Source organism: Lontra canadensis, unplaced genomic scaffold (genome assembly GCF_010015895.1).
Source record: "Lontra canadensis isolate GAN:19392208 unplaced genomic scaffold, GSC_riverotter_1.0 scaffold1, whole genome shotgun sequence".
NCBI lineage: Eukaryota > Metazoa > Chordata > Mammalia > Carnivora > Mustelidae > Lontra > Lontra canadensis.
The window spans coordinates 4,832,147-4,852,100 of NW_022630995.1; the positions used below are offsets into that span (position 1 = coordinate 4,832,147).

Below are 19,954 nucleotides of genomic sequence, written 5' to 3' on the forward strand. Positions count from 1 at the left end.
TCAAATGCACATAGCCAATGAGTCAATGAGTCAAAGAAGAAAGCCCAAGGGAAACTGGAAAATACTTGAGATGAGTGAAAATAAAAATACAATAAACTAACACTTATGGGACACAAATTGAGCAGTACTTCAGGAAAAACTTACAGGTTTAAGTGACTTCATTAAAGAAGAAAAAAGACATCAAATCAACAACCTAACCTTCTACCCTAAGACACTAGAACAAGAGGAGTAAATTAAATCTAAAACAAGCAGAAAGAAGGTCATCTTAGGGCACCTGGGTGGCTCAGTGGCTAAGCATCTATTTTCAGCTCAGGTCATGATCCCAGGGTCCTGGGATCAAGTCCCAAATCAGGCTCCTTGCCTGTTTGGGAAGTCTGCTTCCCCCTCTCCCACTCCCCCTGCTTGTGCTCCCTCTCTTGCTGTCTCTTTCTCTGTGTCAAATAAATAATAAAAATAAAACCTTAAAAAGAAAGAAAGTAAGAAAGTAAGAAAGACATAATAAAGTGGTAATAAATCACTAGAAAATAAAAAACAATAAGGACAACTAATAAAACCAAGACTTGGTTCTTTGAAAAAAATCAATAAAATTGACAAACTAAATTTAAACTAGATTATATAAGCAAAGAGAAGACTCAAATCAACAAAAGCAGGAATGACAGAGTAGACATTACTACTGACCAGATAGAAATGCATAAGAAGAACAGATCAGGGGCACCTGGGTGGCTCAGTGGGTTAAAGCCTCTGCCTTTGGCTCAGGCCATGATCTCAGGGTCCTGGGATCGAGGCCCACGTCGGGCTCTCTGCTCAGTGGAGAGCCTGCTTCCCCCTCTCTCTCTCTCCCTGCCGCTCTGCCTACTTGTGATCTCTGTGTCAAATAAATAAATAAAATCTTAAAAAAAAAAAAAAAGAAAGAAAGAAAAAGAAGAACAGATCAGTGCTTACCAGAGGTGGGGTGGCTGAAATGGGTGAAGATGGTAAAAAATACAAACTTCCAGTTATAAGATGAATAAGTTCTGGGGATGTAATATACAGCATGGTGACTAAAGTTAACATTATTATATATTTGAAAGTTGCTAAGAGATATTAGAAGTCCCCATTACAAGAAAAAAAATGAATTATGTGTAGTAATGAATGTTATCTAAACTTATTGTGGTAATCATTTCATAATACATAAATCATTATACTGTACAGCCACAACTAATTTTTTTAAAAGATTTTATTTATTTATTTGGCAGATATCACAAGTAGGCAGAGAGGCAGGCAGAGAGAGGGGAGGAAGCAGGCTCCCTGCTGAGCAGAGAGCCTGATGTGGGGCTCAATCCCAGGATCCTGAGATCATGACCTGAGCTGAAGGCAGAGGTTCAACCCACTGAGCCACCCAGGTGCCCCCCCCACAACTAATGTTATATGGCGATTATATCTTAATTTTATGTCCCACATGTCTGGGGTGCCTGGGTGGCTCAGTTGGTTAAATGCCTGACTCTTAATTTCAGCTCAGGTCATCGTCTCAGAGTCTTGAGATCAAGCCCCATATGAGGCTCCCAGTGGAGCCTGCTTAAGATTTTCTTCCCCTGTCCCTCCATCCACCGACTTGTGTGCTCTATCCTTCTCTCTCTCTCTCTCAAAAAAAAAAAAAAAAGTTTAAAAATAAAATAAAAGTTTAAAAATGTCCCACATGTCACACACATACACACACACAAACTCCAGCTGGCTTTTTGCAAGTATTGACAAACTGATTCTATAATTTGTACGGAAATTTAAAAGACCCAAAGTAAGTCCAGAAATAAACCCTCACACTTAGAGTCACTTGATTTGTAACAAGGGTGCTGTGACCATTCGCAGTGGAAAGTGTAGCCTTCGCAGTACATAGCGGTGGAACAACCAAATATCCATACACAAAAGGAATGAAGTTGAACCCCTACCTCACACCATATAAATACTTCACTAAAAATGGATCAAAGACCTAAATGTAAGAGATACAACTATTAATGCAGTTAGAAGAAAACACAGGTGTTAATTTTCATGATCCTGGAAAAAGGGGGGGGGGTTCTTAAAGAAGATACCAAAAACACAAAAACAATAAAAACAAGCAAATCAGACATTGCCAGAAGTAAAAACTTTTGTGCTTCAAAGGACACCACCAAGAAAGTGAAAAGCCAACTCAAAGAAGGGGAGAGAAATTTTGCAAAACATTTATCTGAACACATAAAGACCTCCCACAAATCAATAAAGAAAACAAATAACCCAGTTTAAAAATGAGCAAAAATTTTGAATATACATGTCTCCAAAGAAGAAACAAATGTCCAATAAGAACATCTTCAAGAAATGTAAATCAAGAGGCGCCTGGGTGGCTCAGTGGGTTAAAGCCTCTGCCTTAGGCTAAGATCATGATCCCAGCATCCTGGGATCCAGCCCTGCATCTGGGCTCTCTGCTCAGCAGGGAGCCTGCTTCCTCCTCTCTCTGCCTGCCTCTCTGCCTACTTGTGATCTCTGTCAAATAAGTAAATAAAATCTTAAAAAAAAAAAAAAGAAATGCAAATCAAAACCACAATGAGATACCAATTCACACCCACTTAAACAGCTACATTTTTTAAAAACCCAGATAATAACAAATGTTGGTGAGGATGTGAAGAAATTGGGAGTTCTCACGCATTGCCAGTAGTATTATAATATGATCCAGCCACTTTGGAAAACAGTCTGGTATACCCTCCACAGACAAAACACAGAGTAACCATTTGATCCAGCAATCCCACTGCTAGGTAAATATTCAGGAGAAATTGTAACATATGTCCAAACATAAGAGACTCTTTTTTTTTTTTTTTTAAGATTTTATTTATTTATTTGACAGAGAGAGATCACAAGCAGGCAGAGAGGCAGGCAGAGAGAGAGGAGGAAGCAAGCTCCTGCTGAGCAGAGAGCCCAACGCGGGGCTCGATCCCAGGACCCTGAGATCATGACCTGAGATCGTGACCTGAGCCGAAGGCAGCGGCTTAACCCACTGAGCCACCCAGGCGCCCCCAAACATAAGAGACTCTTAACTATAGGAAACAAACTGAGGGCTCTGGAGGGGAGGTAGGTGGGGAGATAGGGTAACTGGGTGATGGGCATTAAGGAGGGTACTTGATGTGATGGGACTGGGTGTTGTATGCAACTGATGAGTCACTAAATTATACCTCTGAAACTAATAATACACTATACACTAATTAAATTTAATTTAAAAATATGTCCATACAAAACCTGTATGCAAATGTTTATAGTATTATTGTTCATAATAGCCAAATGATGGAAATAATCCAAATGTCCATTAGCAGAAGAATGGATAAACAAACTGTGATGTAGCCATACAATGGAATATTACTCAACAATAATTAATGAAGTACTCATACATGCTATAGCATAAACCTTAAAAACACTAAATGAAAAAGACAGTCACAAAAGACCATATATGATTCCATTTATACGAAATGTCAAGAATAGGCAAATTTTTTAAAGACAGAATATTTAGTGGTTACCTAGGGCTGGGGAATGTATGTTAGGAAAACAAGGAATGAATGGATAGGAAATTGCCTTTGGGGGTTATAAATTTTTTTTTCAAATTGATGATAGTAATGATTGCACAACTCTGAATATATTGAAAAAAATGTACACTTTAAATGGGTACATTGTATGGTATGTCACCTATATCTTAATAAATCTTCTATAATATTTTCAATTAAATATGAACTGCATAAACAATAGAGAAAAATCAATCTAAAGCTGCTTTTTAAATCAATTAATCTAAAGCTGCTTTTTAAAAAAGATCGATAAAATAATAAACTTCTAGCTTAGAAGAATCAAGAAAAAAGAAGACACAAATTACTAAAGTACAGAAAAGCAGGCCATCACCATAGATACTATATATATACATAGATACTATATATATATACTTTAAAGACACTAATTGCAACAAATTTGATAATTTAGAATAGACAAAACCAAAACTGACACAAGAAAATATTTTTTAAAAAACCCTGAATAGCCCTGCATCATTTGAATAAATTAGTCATTTAAAATATTCCGACAAAAAATACCCTTCCAGATGGATTCACTGGTTAACATTTATCCAATATTTGAGGAAGACATAATAGTATCTTACGGAAAGTTTCAGAAAATAGGAGTACTTCCCAATTCATTTTGAATCCAGCATTATCCTGATGCTAAAAGTAAAGCTATTACTAAAAAATAAAAAATTAAAGACCAGTTATCTCTCCTGAATCTTGCTGGAAAAGTTTCTAATAAAATCTTATCAAATCCAGGGGCGCCTGGGTGGCTCAGTGGGTTCAAGCCTCTGCCTTCGGCTCAGATCATGATCCCAGGGTCCTGGGATCAAGCCCCGCATCTCGGGCTCTCTGCTCAGCGGGGAGCCTGCTTCCTTCTCTCTCTCCGCCTGCCTCTCTGCCTACTTGTGATCTCTGTCAAATAAATTAAAAAAAATTTTTTTTAAATCTTATAAAATCTAAATTGCAACATATAAAAAAGAAAATGCAGCAGGACCAAGTGGGATTTATCTCAGAAGTAGGAAGCTGGTCTAACATTTTAAAACAACCAATGTAATTCACCATGTTAACTAAAAAAGAAAATCCATATCTCTATATAAGTGTGGAAAAGCACTTGATAAAATTTAACACTTATCATGAACAACAATAACAAAAAATTCTCAGCAAACTAGAAATAAAAAAGAACTTCCTCAACCTTTCCCTTGCTGAGAGCCATTAAAGAAAATTTAAATGAACGGAGATAGATACCAATCATGGATTAGAAGACGATATTGTTAACGTACCAGTTCTCTCTAAATTAAATGCAGATTCAATCAAATCTTCAATCAAAATACAACAGCCCATTTTGTAGAAACTGACAAGCTGATTCTAAAATTTATATAAGAACACAAATGGCCTAAAACAGCCAGAACAAATTTTTTTAAATAAAGTTGGAGTGCTTACATTATCTGATTTTAAGACTTACCATAAATTATAGTTATCAAGATTAGTATACAGACAGATAAATAGGTCTGTGGAACAAAATGGAGAGTTCAAAAATACACCTATACATACATGATTAATTAATTTTGACCAAGGTGCCAAAGATGGGAGAACAGATGGTCTTTTCAACAAATGGTGTGAGAAAAATTAGATTTACATGGAAAAAATCCACTTCAATCATTATACCAGGCAAAAATAAAAAAAATCTATCTGAAATAAATCAGAAACCTAAAAATGAAGGTTAAAACTTATAAACCTTATAGAAGAAATGTAATACAGCAAAATATAGAAGAAAACTTGCAACTTTGGGAAGGGAAAAGATACCTTAGGACACAGAAAGTACTGACCGTTCAAGAAATATTAATAAAACAGATAGGAAATTTGTAAATTCCACTCTTTGAAAGACATAACTAAGAAAATGAAAAGTCAGTCTACAACTTGAAGAAAATATCTGCAACATACATATTACAAGGGACTTGAAACCAGATTATATAAGTACTCTCATAACTGAATTAATAAGACAACCTAATTTTTAAAGAGCAAAACATTTGAACAGACACCTTGTTCTAAGTACAAAAGAAGATATGAGAACATCTAATTAGCACATGAAAAGAAGCTCAACATCATTAGTCACCAGAGAAATGCAAATTGAAATCACAATGATACCACTACACACCCACTAGAATAGCTAAAATTAAACAGATGAAAAACCCAACTGAGGATATGAAGTAATTTCAACTTTTAGACATTGCCGGTGGGAGTATAAGTTGGTACAACCACTTTGTAGACCTATATGGTTGTTTCTTAAGAAACTTGTCAGTTACCATATGACCTAGCAATTCCATTATTCAACCAAGGGAAATGAAAGCAAATGTCCACAAAAAAAACTTGTACATGAATATCCACAGAAGTCTTATTCATAATAGCCCCAAACTGGAAACAACACAAATACCCATCTGTTGAATGGATAAATACACTTGGCATATCTATATGAGGGATATATTTCAGCAATAAAAAAAGAACAATGTATTCGATATACACAGCAACACAGATGAATTTCAAAACATTATTCTAAGAAAAAGAAACCAAACATAAAATACATGTATCCCATCATACGATTCAGTTATATGAAAGTCTAGAGCAAGAAGAACTAGTGACAGAATGCAAATCTACTATTGCTTGAGGCTAAGGCAGAAATTAGTACAAAGTGTACTAAGTAAACTCTTTGAGGTCATGGAAATGATCTGCATCTTGATTTTCATCATGGTCATATGGGTATAAACTTTTGTCATACTCAGTGAACTGTACAGTCAGTTCTACTACAATGCTTATTTTTAACAATGCAAATTTGTTCTAACGCAGTCAAGAAAAATGTAATATAACTTAAATTTTGATTTTATGTGTGATTTCATGCACTAAAAAACACCAGATGAATACAGAAAATTGTACCCAGCTGAAGTGAGACCTGTCAATCTTTATGCTACTACTTGCATATATTTTACTTCAAACTCTCATAAATCCCACCATACACTGTTACTACATTTGCTTTTAAAAGGTAATTTTTTAAAATGTGATAAAAATGGGAAAAAAAAATCAGGGGTACCTGGAAGTCTCAGTTGGTTAAGCATCTTGTCTTCGGCTCAGGTAATGATCCTAGAGTCCCAGGATCGAGCCCCACATTGGGGTCCCTGCTGGGTGAGAAGTCTGCTTCTTCCCCTGCTCCTCACCCTTGTGCTCTCTCTTTTAAGTAAATAAATAAAATATTTTGAAAAACTGGAAAAAAATCTCATTATTTCCCCCCATATTTACCACTTCTGGCATTCTTCATTCACTTGTATGGAATGAGGTTTATGTCTGGTATCATTTTTCTTCCTGTAGAAGAACTTTCTTTTAACATCTCTTCTAATTCGGGTTTCCTGGAAATAAACTCTTTGCTTTTGTCTCCCCCAAAATGTCTTTATGTTGTTCTCATTGTTAAAGGATATTTTCACTTGACATAGAATCCTAGGTTAACTTTTTAAAAGAGTATATTAAAGTTATCATTCCATTCCTTGTTTTGTCTTATTTCTGACAAAAAATCAGTAGCGATTTTTATCTTGGTACCCCAGTATTTAATGTCCCCCCCCCCCCCCGCTGCTTTTCAGAGCTTCACTTTATCAGCGGTTCCCAACAATTTGAATATGATATGATTTATAATAGTTTTCCTTTCTATTATCCTGTATAGAATTTGTTGAGTTTCTTAGTTTTAGGAATCAGTTTTCATCTTGTTTGAAAAAAATTAATCCACTTTTCCTTCAACTCTTTTCTCTTCCTCCTCTCCCCTGATCTTTTCAGGAATTCCAATTACACATACATTAGATCACTTGGACTATTTTTCAGGTCACTGAGAATGTGTTCTTTTTATTACTACTTTTTTTTTTTCCTGTAGTTCAATCTGAATAGTTTCTATTGCAGTATCTTCAAGTTCACTATTCTTTTTCTTCTGTGGTGCCTAATCAGCTGATAATCCAGAGGTGAATTTCCCACTCAGATACTGAATTTTGAGCTCTGAAGTTCCCTTTTCTTTTTAATATCTTCCACCTCTCTCATTATGTTCATGTTTTCCATAACACACATAAACATATGTATAATAGTTAAAGTTCAGTGTTTTCTGCTACTACATTAATCTCATTTCAGATCAGTTTCTATTGATTTTCTTCTTTGCATTTTCCGGTTTATTTGTGTGTCATAATTGTTATTGGGTACCAGACACCATAAATCCTATGTTCTTAAGATTTTAGATTTTCTTTTATTCATTTAAAGTGTTGAATTTGGCAGGCAGTTGCCCGCTAATCAGTGAGATCCTTTTGAAGTTGTTTTTAAACTTTGCTAGTGTTGGTCTAGAGTAGCCTTTACTTATAGCCCCTTTAGCCCATTCTGAGGCATGACTCTGGGGCATCTACTGGATACCCAAGATTTTCTTATTTTCTTTCTTTCTTTTTCTTTCTTTGTTCTTACTTTTTCTTAAGATTTTAAAAAAAATTTTTTTAAGATTTTACTTATTTATTGACAGAGACACAGTGAGAGAGAAAACACAAGCAGAGGGAGGGGCAGAGGGAAAAGCAGGCTTCCCACAGAGCAGGGAGCCTGATGTGGGGCTCGATCCCAGAACCCTGGGATCATGATCTGAGCTGAAGGCAGAACCTTAACAACTGAGCCACCCAGGTGCCCTACACCCAAGATTTTCAATGACATCTTGCCACTCTGGTGGCAAAACCTCAAATTTCTCTCCCCTATGAGTAAGCTCTGGGAATTGTACAATTTACAGTTCCCAGTAACAGCTTTTTGTCAGACCTTATGGCATTTCATTCTATGCATGTGCTCTTTAGCAAACAACGAAAGCCCTTCTGACACCCTGCAGAATCCTAGAGCTTCTCTACAGAGCACCTATATGTCTGGGTGTTGTGCCCCTACAAACTGAAGATGCCACAGATATGGGATATCTGATTTCAGTGTCTCCTAGATAGAAACTGCCATGTTTTCCTTCCTCCTGTATTTGGTCTGGAAAGTGACTCCAGGCAAAATTTAATTTGACCTATGAAGCTGTAGCAACCCTTTCAGAATTTTTGCTAGTCCAAATGGGGGAAAAAATTATTAAATATTAAATAGAAAGGAAAAAAGGAAATTTAAAAATGAAACAATACTAAACTAAAAGTAAGCCAGCTCCTCAGTCACTATGATTAAGTAATGGATTTAAATTACAGCTTTCTAAGAATGAGTCTCATTTCTTTTAGCCTAATACAGGGCTGATAAACATGGCAACATTTTAGAAAGTTTTAAGACTCAGCAAATTACCTTATAACTTGAGGTATAGGATGAAAAAAGTGTCTTAATGTGATACCACACTTGCAAACAACAGTAGAGCACTGGATTGAGGGAAAAAAAAATCTGAAACCATGTATAAGTCAGTAGGAATGAATTCTGTGATTCACACCATCTGGTGCAATTTGCCTGGTCAGAGATGGGGGATGATAGAATGTAAGCCATGAATTTGCAGTCCTAATTCTAGGTTGAGTAGTAATATTTGAAATTGTATAATGTACCAGAAACAATACTTTGAAAACTTTAAAGGACTAATTTTATTGAATATTGGGATTCAGCTTTAAAATGGGGGTAATGTTCAAACCCAGGTTCTAGGGTCTGACAGAGAAATCTTCATTACACGGGATAATCCAAACAAAATTAATCCATTCCCAGGAAGCCAGTAAGTTGCTGTAATCAGAAAACGATTTCCACCACCTTTTAATTTTCTAAGAAAAAATTATTTTATCAATCCCAGAAAACTCTAGATCACCATATAAAACTTTAATCTGTGGAGAATGATATCCTAAATTCTGTTTCCTCTACTAACAAAATTTAAAAATTCTTCAAATATTACTAGACAATGTCCATTCAGCAAAATGGTTAAAGTGAAAAAGATAAACCAATTATTGGCAAGGATATGGAGCAGGTGTAAGTCTCACATGTTCCTGGGAGTGTATATTGTCACAACTACTTTAAAAAACTGTTGAGTATTGACTATAAATGAGCAAATATATAACTTGTGATCCAGTAAATGCACTTCTTAAATATATATCCAACAGAAATGCATATGTATGTACACCAAAACAAATGGACAAATTATTAATAAGCAGCATTATTTGTAACCCTCAAAACTTCACCAGAATGTACAAGAATGTTCATATTAGCACTATTTGTAATAACCTAAACTGTAAACAATCCACATGTTCACCACCAGTAGAATGGAAAACCTGTGATACATCCACACAATGGAATACTCTATAGCAATTAGCATGTGAGCAAAATTACAGCTACACACAATATGATGAAATTCATACACATGCTATTGAGTGAATTAACCCAGACCTCTCCCCAAAATACTCATGATAATGATTATTCCATTTACATAAAGTTTAAAAAGTAATAAAACAAATATATGGTCTTAGAAATCATGATATTGGTCACCTTGAATAGAAGTACTTTCCAAGGAAGGATGAAGGGGTTCCTGGTATTATCTATTTCTTGTCTGTGCCCTAGGTACATACTCACTTTGGGAAAATTCATCAAGGTGTTCATATTTCTGAATTTAGGCTCTAAGTCAATGAAACTTGCCTTAAAATTACTGGGCAGTAAGAACAACGTACAAGTATATAGCAGAGCTGGAACCTGAATCCTTAGTTTGACTCCAGGGTCTGCGCTCTTAACCACTGTATTATTTCAGCGATCTACCTTAGAGAACTACTTGCCCATATTTACAAACGCACATAACAATTACGTTCATTGAAATGATATATTGGGGAAAAAGCCTGAATGTCTAGCAATAGGAACAGGTAACATCCACCTGGTAATATGTAGGTACCAGGGTACCTTCCTATTATGGAGCAACATAAAAAGTTAAAATATAGTAATTGTGGAATAATATTCCAGATATTGTTGAGTCAAAAGTTAATCATAAAACACTGAATATAGCATAATACGATCAATTTCTAACCATATGCCAACAGGCAATTGACTGTCCAGATGTGGGAACAGAATCTGTATCTAAGTATAGAAGATTCACATGGAGCCACCGGAGAGGTTGGGTGCGGGACTCACACAAGTTTTGGTCCAACTGAAACTTTCTACCGTGGAAATCTGTTCATGTGCTTATATTTAACAAAATAAAATGGACATTTCTCTCCTCCAAAAAACAGATGGGCAACATTTTTTTCTGCATTCAAAGACTATTTACTATGTGTATAAAAATACTTTGAGTCACAAATATTGAGTGCATATAAGTTACTGATTTCACAGAAATCATAGGAGACATTTAATAAAAATTCGAGGAATGAATGGGCCTTAGAGATTTGTTATCCCTCGGACCAGGGCTCCTAATTCTTCCTAAATACTCATCCAAAGTGTCGTGACCTAACGTGGTGGGCGCCTACTGGTTTTCCTGCCCAGCACAGTAGCTTCTTCTTTTGGTAAAAACACTTCAGTGATTTTCTGGGAACATTTTTTGCTTTATTGCATGCCCTTTGGGTGAGATGATCAATTCTGTCTCATCCAGACCAAGGAGGGCTGTGTAAACTAAACCAGGCCACGCAGACTGTCTGCCTTGAAAACTTAAGTCTGGAGTGCAATGACATAAGGTCAGAAAATAGTGCTCACTCAGTAGCTCTCTGAGGAAACGGTCTACTGGCTCCTGCTACTTGGATTCCATGAGCTGCTTCCTATCCCATCCTTTCCCAATACCATCACTTTTCCTTAGATTCTGCGAATCATCCCAAATCCTTAAGATGCACTCCTTCTCCGGTAAAAAGTCAGTCAGTCGATTTCCACTGATGGGAGAATGCTGATACGGCTGCATGTAAACATCCTCAGTAAGAAGGTCACCACTCCTTTGTAGGAATCCACAGCACTGAAGTGTTGCTTAACTCTGTGCCAGAATTTGGTTCTTTATAAAGTCTACAATAATTCTAGCTCTACTTCTAGAGCTTCACAGTATCCAAGCTCCATCTTACAATGGTATGTATTTAAAAACTAGTATCATTTATATCTAAATACTTTCTCAGCAAAAAACCACATCAATTAAAATACGTATGACTACTACACACTCACAGAAATGGCTTTAATAAAAAAGTCAGACAATCCCAAATGTTGACAAGGATGTGGAGAAACCAGAACCTTCAAACCCTGTTGAAGGGAATATAAGGATAGCCACTTCGGAAAGCAGTTTAAATATTTATATAATTTCTTAATGTTTTTAAATGGACTTTACAAATAATCATCTATTGTAATGTCATCCCTTGTCATGATACCCATGAGATCATGGTCTTTATATGCTGTATTTTTCTATGATACATTAAAGATATACTTAACTATTAATTTCAAATGTGGTTCACTTGCCACTGAAATTCATTTCTTGTACCACTAAATGGTATATACTTATTGCCCTTTGAGAAACACTGGTTTTTTTCTACTTAAAAAAATGTATACATAAGTTTTCGTGAAAGCAATTACCTACTTAGGAAACAATAATATAAAATTTATGTAACGTATGATGAGATACAGAAAGCTTTAGACCTTTCATTCGGCAAATATTTAGCGATGGTTTTTGGTTGCCTTTTTTCAAAAGGAAGTAACTAAAGAGCTGGTGATGTGGGAAACCACCAGAGCCAAGACGTCTCCCTTCTGCTCCGAACCCAACATGGCCACAGACACACTATTTCAGGGGAAAAGGAGACCTCCACATAGAGAAAAGGAAAAAAAAGGGAAGTACAACAAACTGTTATGTGGCTATTTAAGGGATTTTGGGTCATTGTCTCCTTTAAATTTTTCAGTGTTCTTCCTTTCTCTACTTTGCCAAATTTATTTAATATGCTTCTATTTTTAAAAATAAAACAATATGGTAAAATTGTTTTCCTCTGGAAACATTCAGATAAAAATACTATTTCAACCTATTCCTTATAACAGTTACGTTTCTAATTTTATATGTTGATTCAAAAATAAAAATTTAAGATACCGAATTCCTTATTTTTTGAAGTATTGATAGTTATACACAACCTCTTATAACTGTCACTGTGCAATAAGTTCTCAAAGCAATAGAAATAGATATTTGCCATTACATGAAAAATATAGATATCTGCCCAGTATTACATGAAAAATATAATAAAAACTAAAGCCCTCAATGGCCACAGTAGAACACCAAAACAATGGGTTCTAGGACCTAAAATCTTCTTGTAATTATAGCTTGATTATTCTTAAAACGCTATAGGTTAAGAGATACAATATATGAGATTTTTCAGAGAACCATGCAGCCTAATGGATAAGGTGTCTGACACTGGATATATGGGATTTCCTTTTAATTACTCTAGCAGGCATAAGGACAAACTGGGGGCTGGTGGATAGATGAAAGGGATAGATGTAACTAGCACAACTGCGTATAACACTGATAATTGCTGAAGCTGGGTGATAAGTGAACAGGTGTTCCTTATTTTTTTTAATTTACTATATGTTTGAGGGGTGCCTGGGTGGCTCCGTGGGTTAAAGCCTCTGCCCTCGGCTCAGGTCATGATCCCAGGGTGCTGGAATCAAACCCCGAGTTGGGCTCTCTGCTCAGTGGGGAGCCTGCTTCCTCCTCTCTCTCTCCTGCCTGCCTCTCTGCCTACTTGTGATCTCTGTCAAATAAATAAAAACACTAAAAATTTAAAAAATTTAAAAAAAATTTACTATATGTTTGAAAAATTCTCTGATAAAAGTTAAAACAGGAATAAGAATTCTAAAAGCACTACTTACAATGACAACTAAAGCAAACTCCATGGTATGTCCAAAACAGAATAAAATGAACCAATAAAAAAGACCTATTATAAAACAAAGCTCCAAGTGGTCTATACAGTAATTTTGCTTTTTTATCTTTGTAGTCAAATGAAAAAACAAGTATTTACCAATAAGCTCAAGGCTATTTAAAAGTTGTATGATAGGTTATGATCGCCACCTACTGGACACTGTGATTAACTGCTTGCTACAGAAAAAATCACTAGAGTAATAAATGCCCCCAACTCCCGTCAAGCATCTGGGCCTTCACTAGCCAATTCGTAATCGTACCATTAAATTTAAGTTCACATGTATGTTTATATTAGTAATATTAATTAATGTTATATTACATAACTTCTAGCGACATGAAATGCCACCTGCAAAAAGTATATCATAAAATTTTGTCAGAAAGTATAGTGGTGATCATTTTATGATGTCCTTATTTTACAGAAGATTCCAGACTTTGAACTGTTTTTTTCACAGAGAACCCAGAATTTAAATTATTTACACAGAGAGATAGACCAGAAACCTATAATTAGTCCTGGTTCTTAAATTTGGTACATTATCTTTTTATTATCCCAGTTTTAAGAGACACTTGTTATTTTAATTGCAAATTTTACTTTTCTTTATAACTGAGCTAATTGTATATACCAGTGAGTCTCAGTCCTGGTGCATTAGAATTACCTGTGGATTTTTTTTTTTTTTTTTTTTTAAGTAGGCTCCATACCCAACATGGGGCTTGAACTCACAACACTGAAATTAAGAGTTGTGTGCTCTACTGAGCCAGCTAGGTGCCCCTAGAATTTTTAAATGAACTGTTGCTTGTACCACAGCCAGAGATTTTTTTTTTAATCTAGCCAGGATTAACAGAGCCATTAGTAAATAACAGGGGTTCTCAAAAGTGTTGTCCATGGAATGGCAATATCATCACGTGGGAATTTGTTAGAAATGAAAATTTTCAAGGGCCACCAACGACTGCTAAGCAGAACCCAGAAATTTGTGACTGTGAGCCTACCAGGTGATATCCTTGGATGCAGGTTAAAGTTTGAATATATCCCTAGTACTTAATATAAAATTTTTAAGTTTTTATTCTCTTTAAATAGAAGATTTCATTTTCTGTTCTCTAAGAATAATATAAAATGATAATACAAAAGAGAAAGATATTTACATTAAGGGTAATCTAGCCCGGTTCTATTTTTCCAGAAATAAACCATTATAAACACCCAACTCAACATTAGTTCTAGTTAAGGAAAAATGCTTAATGGAAGGGTAGGGACTAATTTATTCACAGGCCAGTTAATAAAACCCTGGAATGTTCTTGCCCAGAACAACTTTTCCAACCATATTTCCTTGTTCTAGTTTGTTCTGATCACAAAGGCGCCTTTCTAATTCATAATTAAGACTTCTAGCCGTATCACACCTTTTAACCCAGGACTATCACTGCTAAGAATAGAGAGGAAAATAAATTATACTCAATGACTTTCTCCAAAGCACTGTAAATAACAGAGGAGGGGGATCTGAAAGCAAGTTAAATGTCCAACAATGAAGAAATGATTCCATAAATTACAGCATCAATAGGATGGAATATTGCTCAACCATTAAAATGATGCTTTCCACAGAGATTTTCAATAATATGGAAAAATGCTTACTTTATAGCATCGTATGTGTATGTTCTCTGTTGATTGAAAAAGACAATGAAGAGCACCAAAATATTATTGCTGGTTATCTCTGAGTAGTAGGATTATGAATAGATTTATTTCTTTATATTTATTAGTGTTTTTAAAACTTTCCATCATAGGAGTATGCTTAATCTACTAATCAGATCTATAAATATAATAATAGAATGTCTATTCTAAATTAGGATCTTCAAATAGTGATTAATCAGTACGCTTTCAAAACACAGTAACTAGGGAAAACAAGTACCTTTTTCTCTCCCCATCCTACACTTCTCTTTTCTCATAGATCTCCTTCTAGCACTCTAATTTCTACTTTCTTTACACAGCTTTGCCATAACCCTGTAACCAGAGATACGAAGACACTGAAGTATAATTATCCAATGTTTTTACAATTTTAAACTGTTCAGCTAAACAGTTTGAATTTTCTTAGAATATGTAAAAAGGAGATCAAACACCCTGTTATGTGGTTCAGAGAATAGACTTTAAAACCAGACAGATCTAGGTTTGAGTCTTACTTTAGGCTTACTTTAGGGGAGCTCACACAAGTCTCAAATTCCTTACCCTGTAGGTGGGAATACCAGCCATCCCTCACTGAGCTGCGGAGAGGATGCATGTAAAACACAAGACAGCAGCAGGCACTCAACAAAAAATACTATTACTGTTTTGGAGTTAATGTTAAAGTTGGTTTTGGTGGGGCGCCTGTGTGGCTCAGTTGATTAAGCATCTGCCTTCAGCTCAGGTCATGATCTCACAGTGCTGGATCGAGCCCTGCGTCAGACTGCCTGCTCCACAGGGAGTCTGCCTGCATGTGCTCTCTCTCTCGCTCAAATAAATAAATAAAAATTTTTTTTTTAAAAGCAGTTTTTGATAAACAGCCCTCAAATTTTAATTTTCCTGTGGGATACAGCTTAATGAGGTGCCGTGGTTGCTCACGGTCATTCGGACTTCTCCAACCACTTGTGTTTCAGAACAATTTGGGAATTGCCAAAATAGTCTTTACAGAGTGGGTGTTACTAAACTCACCAACAAACTTTTCAACACTATCGCTTCACGAAAGCAGCATGTGAACATCTGCAAAAAAAGGTAGTCTCTGAGCAAAGGACATCATCCCAAAAAAAGGACAGTGAGCAATTGCATGCCAAAATTATCCTTATGTTTTCCATTTTGTCACCTACCAGTAAATACTTAAAGACCAACAACAGTTTGCAAACTGACACTTGATGAAAGGCACTCAACTTCCTAGCCTAACTCTTCCCATTAAATGAAGTTTTTCTATTTACATCATGGGATGTTCATTCAACAAACACTAACCAAACCTACTAGTTGCTATTAAAGGAATTTAAGCTCAAATGAGGTTAAGTATGTGAAAACATGATTCACTGTATGTATTTTGCAAGGTAACATTAAGTTATATACTACTGTTATTCTAAAAAACCCCACAAATATTATAAATTAATTCCTAAAAGAAAAAAAGATTTCCCTCCCACGTTTTAATGTCTAGCTCATTTTCTATACTCATGCTATCACAAATGACATTTAAAATTTTTAGAATAAACATATGCCACACTTTTTCTGTAGAAAATAGTCATATTTGTGATATAGCTCATGACTCTGCCATTCTCTGTCTCATGAAAATTAAGAATATTACTCTTCTCTCAGAATAGTATGGCTCCCAAGGGAAAGTTATTAAGCTAGAATTACCAGCATGCAGAATCTGAATTCTAAGGAAGACAATTTAGGAAGATTTAAAATATAGGTTTAGACAGAGAAAATTTTATTTTCTTATTTTTGAAAGTATTGTGGGGTGGCTGGGTGGCTCAGTCAGTTAAGTGTCTGCCTTTGGCTCAGTTCATGACCTTGGAGGCCCAGGATCAAGCCCACATCGGGATCCCTGCTCAGTGGGGAATGTGCTCCTTCCTCTGTCCCTCACCTTGCTCGTGCTCTCTCTCTCTCAAATAAATATATAGGATCTTTAAAAAAAAAAGAAAGAAAGAAAGTAAGTGTTGTAAGATTTTCCAAGTGTTAAAATTTACTGTCAAGTACAATGACTGAGGAAATAACAAGACACCAAATGTAGAAATTATATAGTTTTATAATTTTCTCTGTTGCTTCTTAATCCACTGAAAATAATTTCATAATAGAATATTTTTAGGCATCTTCTCGTTACTTTCTTCGGTTTCTACTTCTTTAGGCAACAATGGCTTGATCTTTAGTAACAAACCTTCACTTGTTGAACTACGAAGGAAAGCTCGTACCACGAAAGGTCCTGGAAACAAGGACAAGAATCAACTTTTATTTTATTCCATAAGTAGAATAGAAAAAAATATAGCCAATAGAAACATACAACAAACCTTATAAAACTTGCATTATATTTTCCCCTTGAAAAATACTGATACTACTGAAGTAATATTTTTAATTACAAGGAATATCATCTCATGTCTAGAGTAGAAGACTAACTGTACTCTAGCATACCATCCTTAAAGCTACACATTCTGTAATAATTAATCTCTCTCTTCCAGAAGATGACCACCTAGAATGTATCTTACTGCGAAGCTGAAAGTGAACGGAGCAGGCGGTGATGTTTACGTTTGATGACAATATTCTAAATATTTATTTGAAACAGCACCGATGCTATTCTGTGCTACTGAACATTTAGTAAAATTCCCTAAAACTTAGAAGGCTTTTCATAAGAACAATTAAGGGACTTCATTGAAAAAGCCAAAAAAAAAGGATGGATAGTTCAGGATGGCAGCATAAGAAGATCCTTAACTCACCTCTTCTCACAGACACAGCAAGTCTACAACTACATACGGAACACACTCCCCAAAGAAGTCCTGAAGACTACCTGAGCAGCATCTCCATAACAGAAGATAAAAGGGCTGCACTGAGAGAGGCAGGAAAGTCAGAGATCACACTCTCTGCAAAAGCCCCATCCCAGGCAAGGTTACCGACAGACAATCAGGAGGGATCTCAAAAATACAGAACTTTTCCCTGGTGACCAAGGGTTTTGTCTTCCACACCAGGCACCCCAACCACTGTGTCCTGTACCAGAGAGATGAGCTCCCAAAATTATAGCTTTGAAAACCAACAGGGGGCATCCATAACCACAGAACTTGGAAGAACAGAGAACGGACTTCAGGTTCACATACAAACTCACTCCACAACCTCGTGCAAAAAAGCAGCCGTCTAAAAAGCCTCTGGACTGTACGTGAAGGAAAGCCCCTTATTAACCCCAAAGCAACCTGAAAAGCAGGAACCTGCTGAGACTTTGGGGATGAAAGCGCAGGCAGATGCCATTTTCGCAATCTCACTTAACCTAGCTAATGTCTGTGCGGGCAGGAGCCATGCTGGCAACCTCACTCTAACCTAAAGCCACTAGGCATGCTCTGCGCCCCCAGGCCCCAGCCACAGCACAGCTGGGGGGCAAGAGCCCCATGCACTACCACCTCACCGTGCTGCAGCCAAACCACAACCAACCAGGTGAGCAGCCGCACCCAGAAATGCAACCTGTTGCACAGCCAGTCAGGTGAGACCCCACCCCGGCTCCTTCATTCCTTCCTCCGTGGACTACAGACAGACAAGCACCCCACACCCATTCCACCCCAACCCACACACAGCTGACAGGCGTGTGAAGTCCACACAGGGGATGCCCCTTGAGCACATGGCTCCCTCGTACCTCTAAGCCCCAGAGAACATCTTGTACACAGGGCCACTCCCTCAAGACTGGGTGAGGGAGTTATTTCAATACAAAAGAACAAGACAACACCTCCGAAAAAGACTTTAATGAAATGGAGATAAGTAATCGACCTGATGAAGAGATCAGAGTAATAATAGTCATAAAGATGCTTACTCAGGAGAAGAATGAACGAACACAAAGGAGAACTTAACAAAGAGAGAGAAAATACATGAAAGTACCAAACAAAAATCACAGAGCTGAAGAACAAAATTCCTGAACTGACAACTACACACGAGGGGCTCAACAGTAGACTAGATGAAGAACAGATCACTAACCTGGCAGACACAGGAGAGGACTCACCCAGACAAGGGAACAAAAAAGGAAAAAGAATTTTAAATAGTGAAAATAGCTTAAGGAACACAGAGGACAACATCAAGCAGAGTAACATTCTCATTATAGGGGTCCCAGAGGGAAAAGAAAGGGGCAGAAAACTTATACAAAGAAATAATAGTTGAAAAACCTAACTTCAGGAAGGAAATCAACATCCAGATCCAAGAAGGTCAGAAAGTTCCGAAGAGATGAAACCAAAGAGAGTCTCGCCAAGACATGTTATAATTAAAATGTCAAAAGCTAAAGAGAGAGTTCTTAAAAGTAGCAGGAAAAAAACAACTTGACACATACAAAGGAAACCCCATAGAGTTATCAGCAAATTTTTCAGAAGAAATTCCAAATTGACTGATGAGACATATTCGAGGTTCTTAAAGGAAAAAACTTACAACCAAGAATACTCTACCAAGGGGCACCTGGGTGGCTCAGGGGGTTAAGCCTCTGCCTCTGGCTCAGGTCATGATCTCAGGGTCCTAGGATCGAGCCCCACATTGAGCTGTCCACTCAGCGGGGAGCCTGATATCCCCCCGCCCCAACCTGCCTCTCTGCCTACCTGTGATCTCTCTGTCAAATAAATAAATAAAATTAAAAAAAAAAAAGAAAGAAAGAGTACTCTACCAAGAAGGTTATCATTCAAAATAGAAGGAGAGACAATTTTTCAGAAAAGTAAAAGCTAAAGGAGCTCATGATCACTAAACCAACCTTATAAGAAATGTCAAAAGATGGGGGCACCTGGGTGGCTCAGTGGGTTAAGCCTCTGCCTTCGGCTCAGGTCATGATCGCAGGGTCCTGGGATAGAGCCCCACACTGGGCTCTCTGCTCAGTGGGGAGCCTGATTCCCTCCCCACTCTGCCTGCCTCTCT

General features: G+C 36.7%; 1 protein-coding gene across 1 annotated transcript in view; it reads right to left on the minus strand.

Annotated features, from left to right (window-relative positions):
* Window positions 1–17,102: 17,102 nt before the first annotated feature.
* The window catches only part of MRPL1 (mitochondrial ribosomal protein L1), a 102,326-nt gene continuing 99,474 nt past the window's right edge, over window positions 17,103–19,954 (minus strand). Inside the window, exon 9 of the mRNA XM_032883241.1 lies at window positions 17,103–17,294. Coding sequence (XP_032739132.1) covers window positions 17,161–17,294 — 134 coding nt within the window. The 3' untranslated portion in view covers window positions 17,103–17,160. The remainder of the gene's footprint in view (window positions 17,295–19,954) is intronic.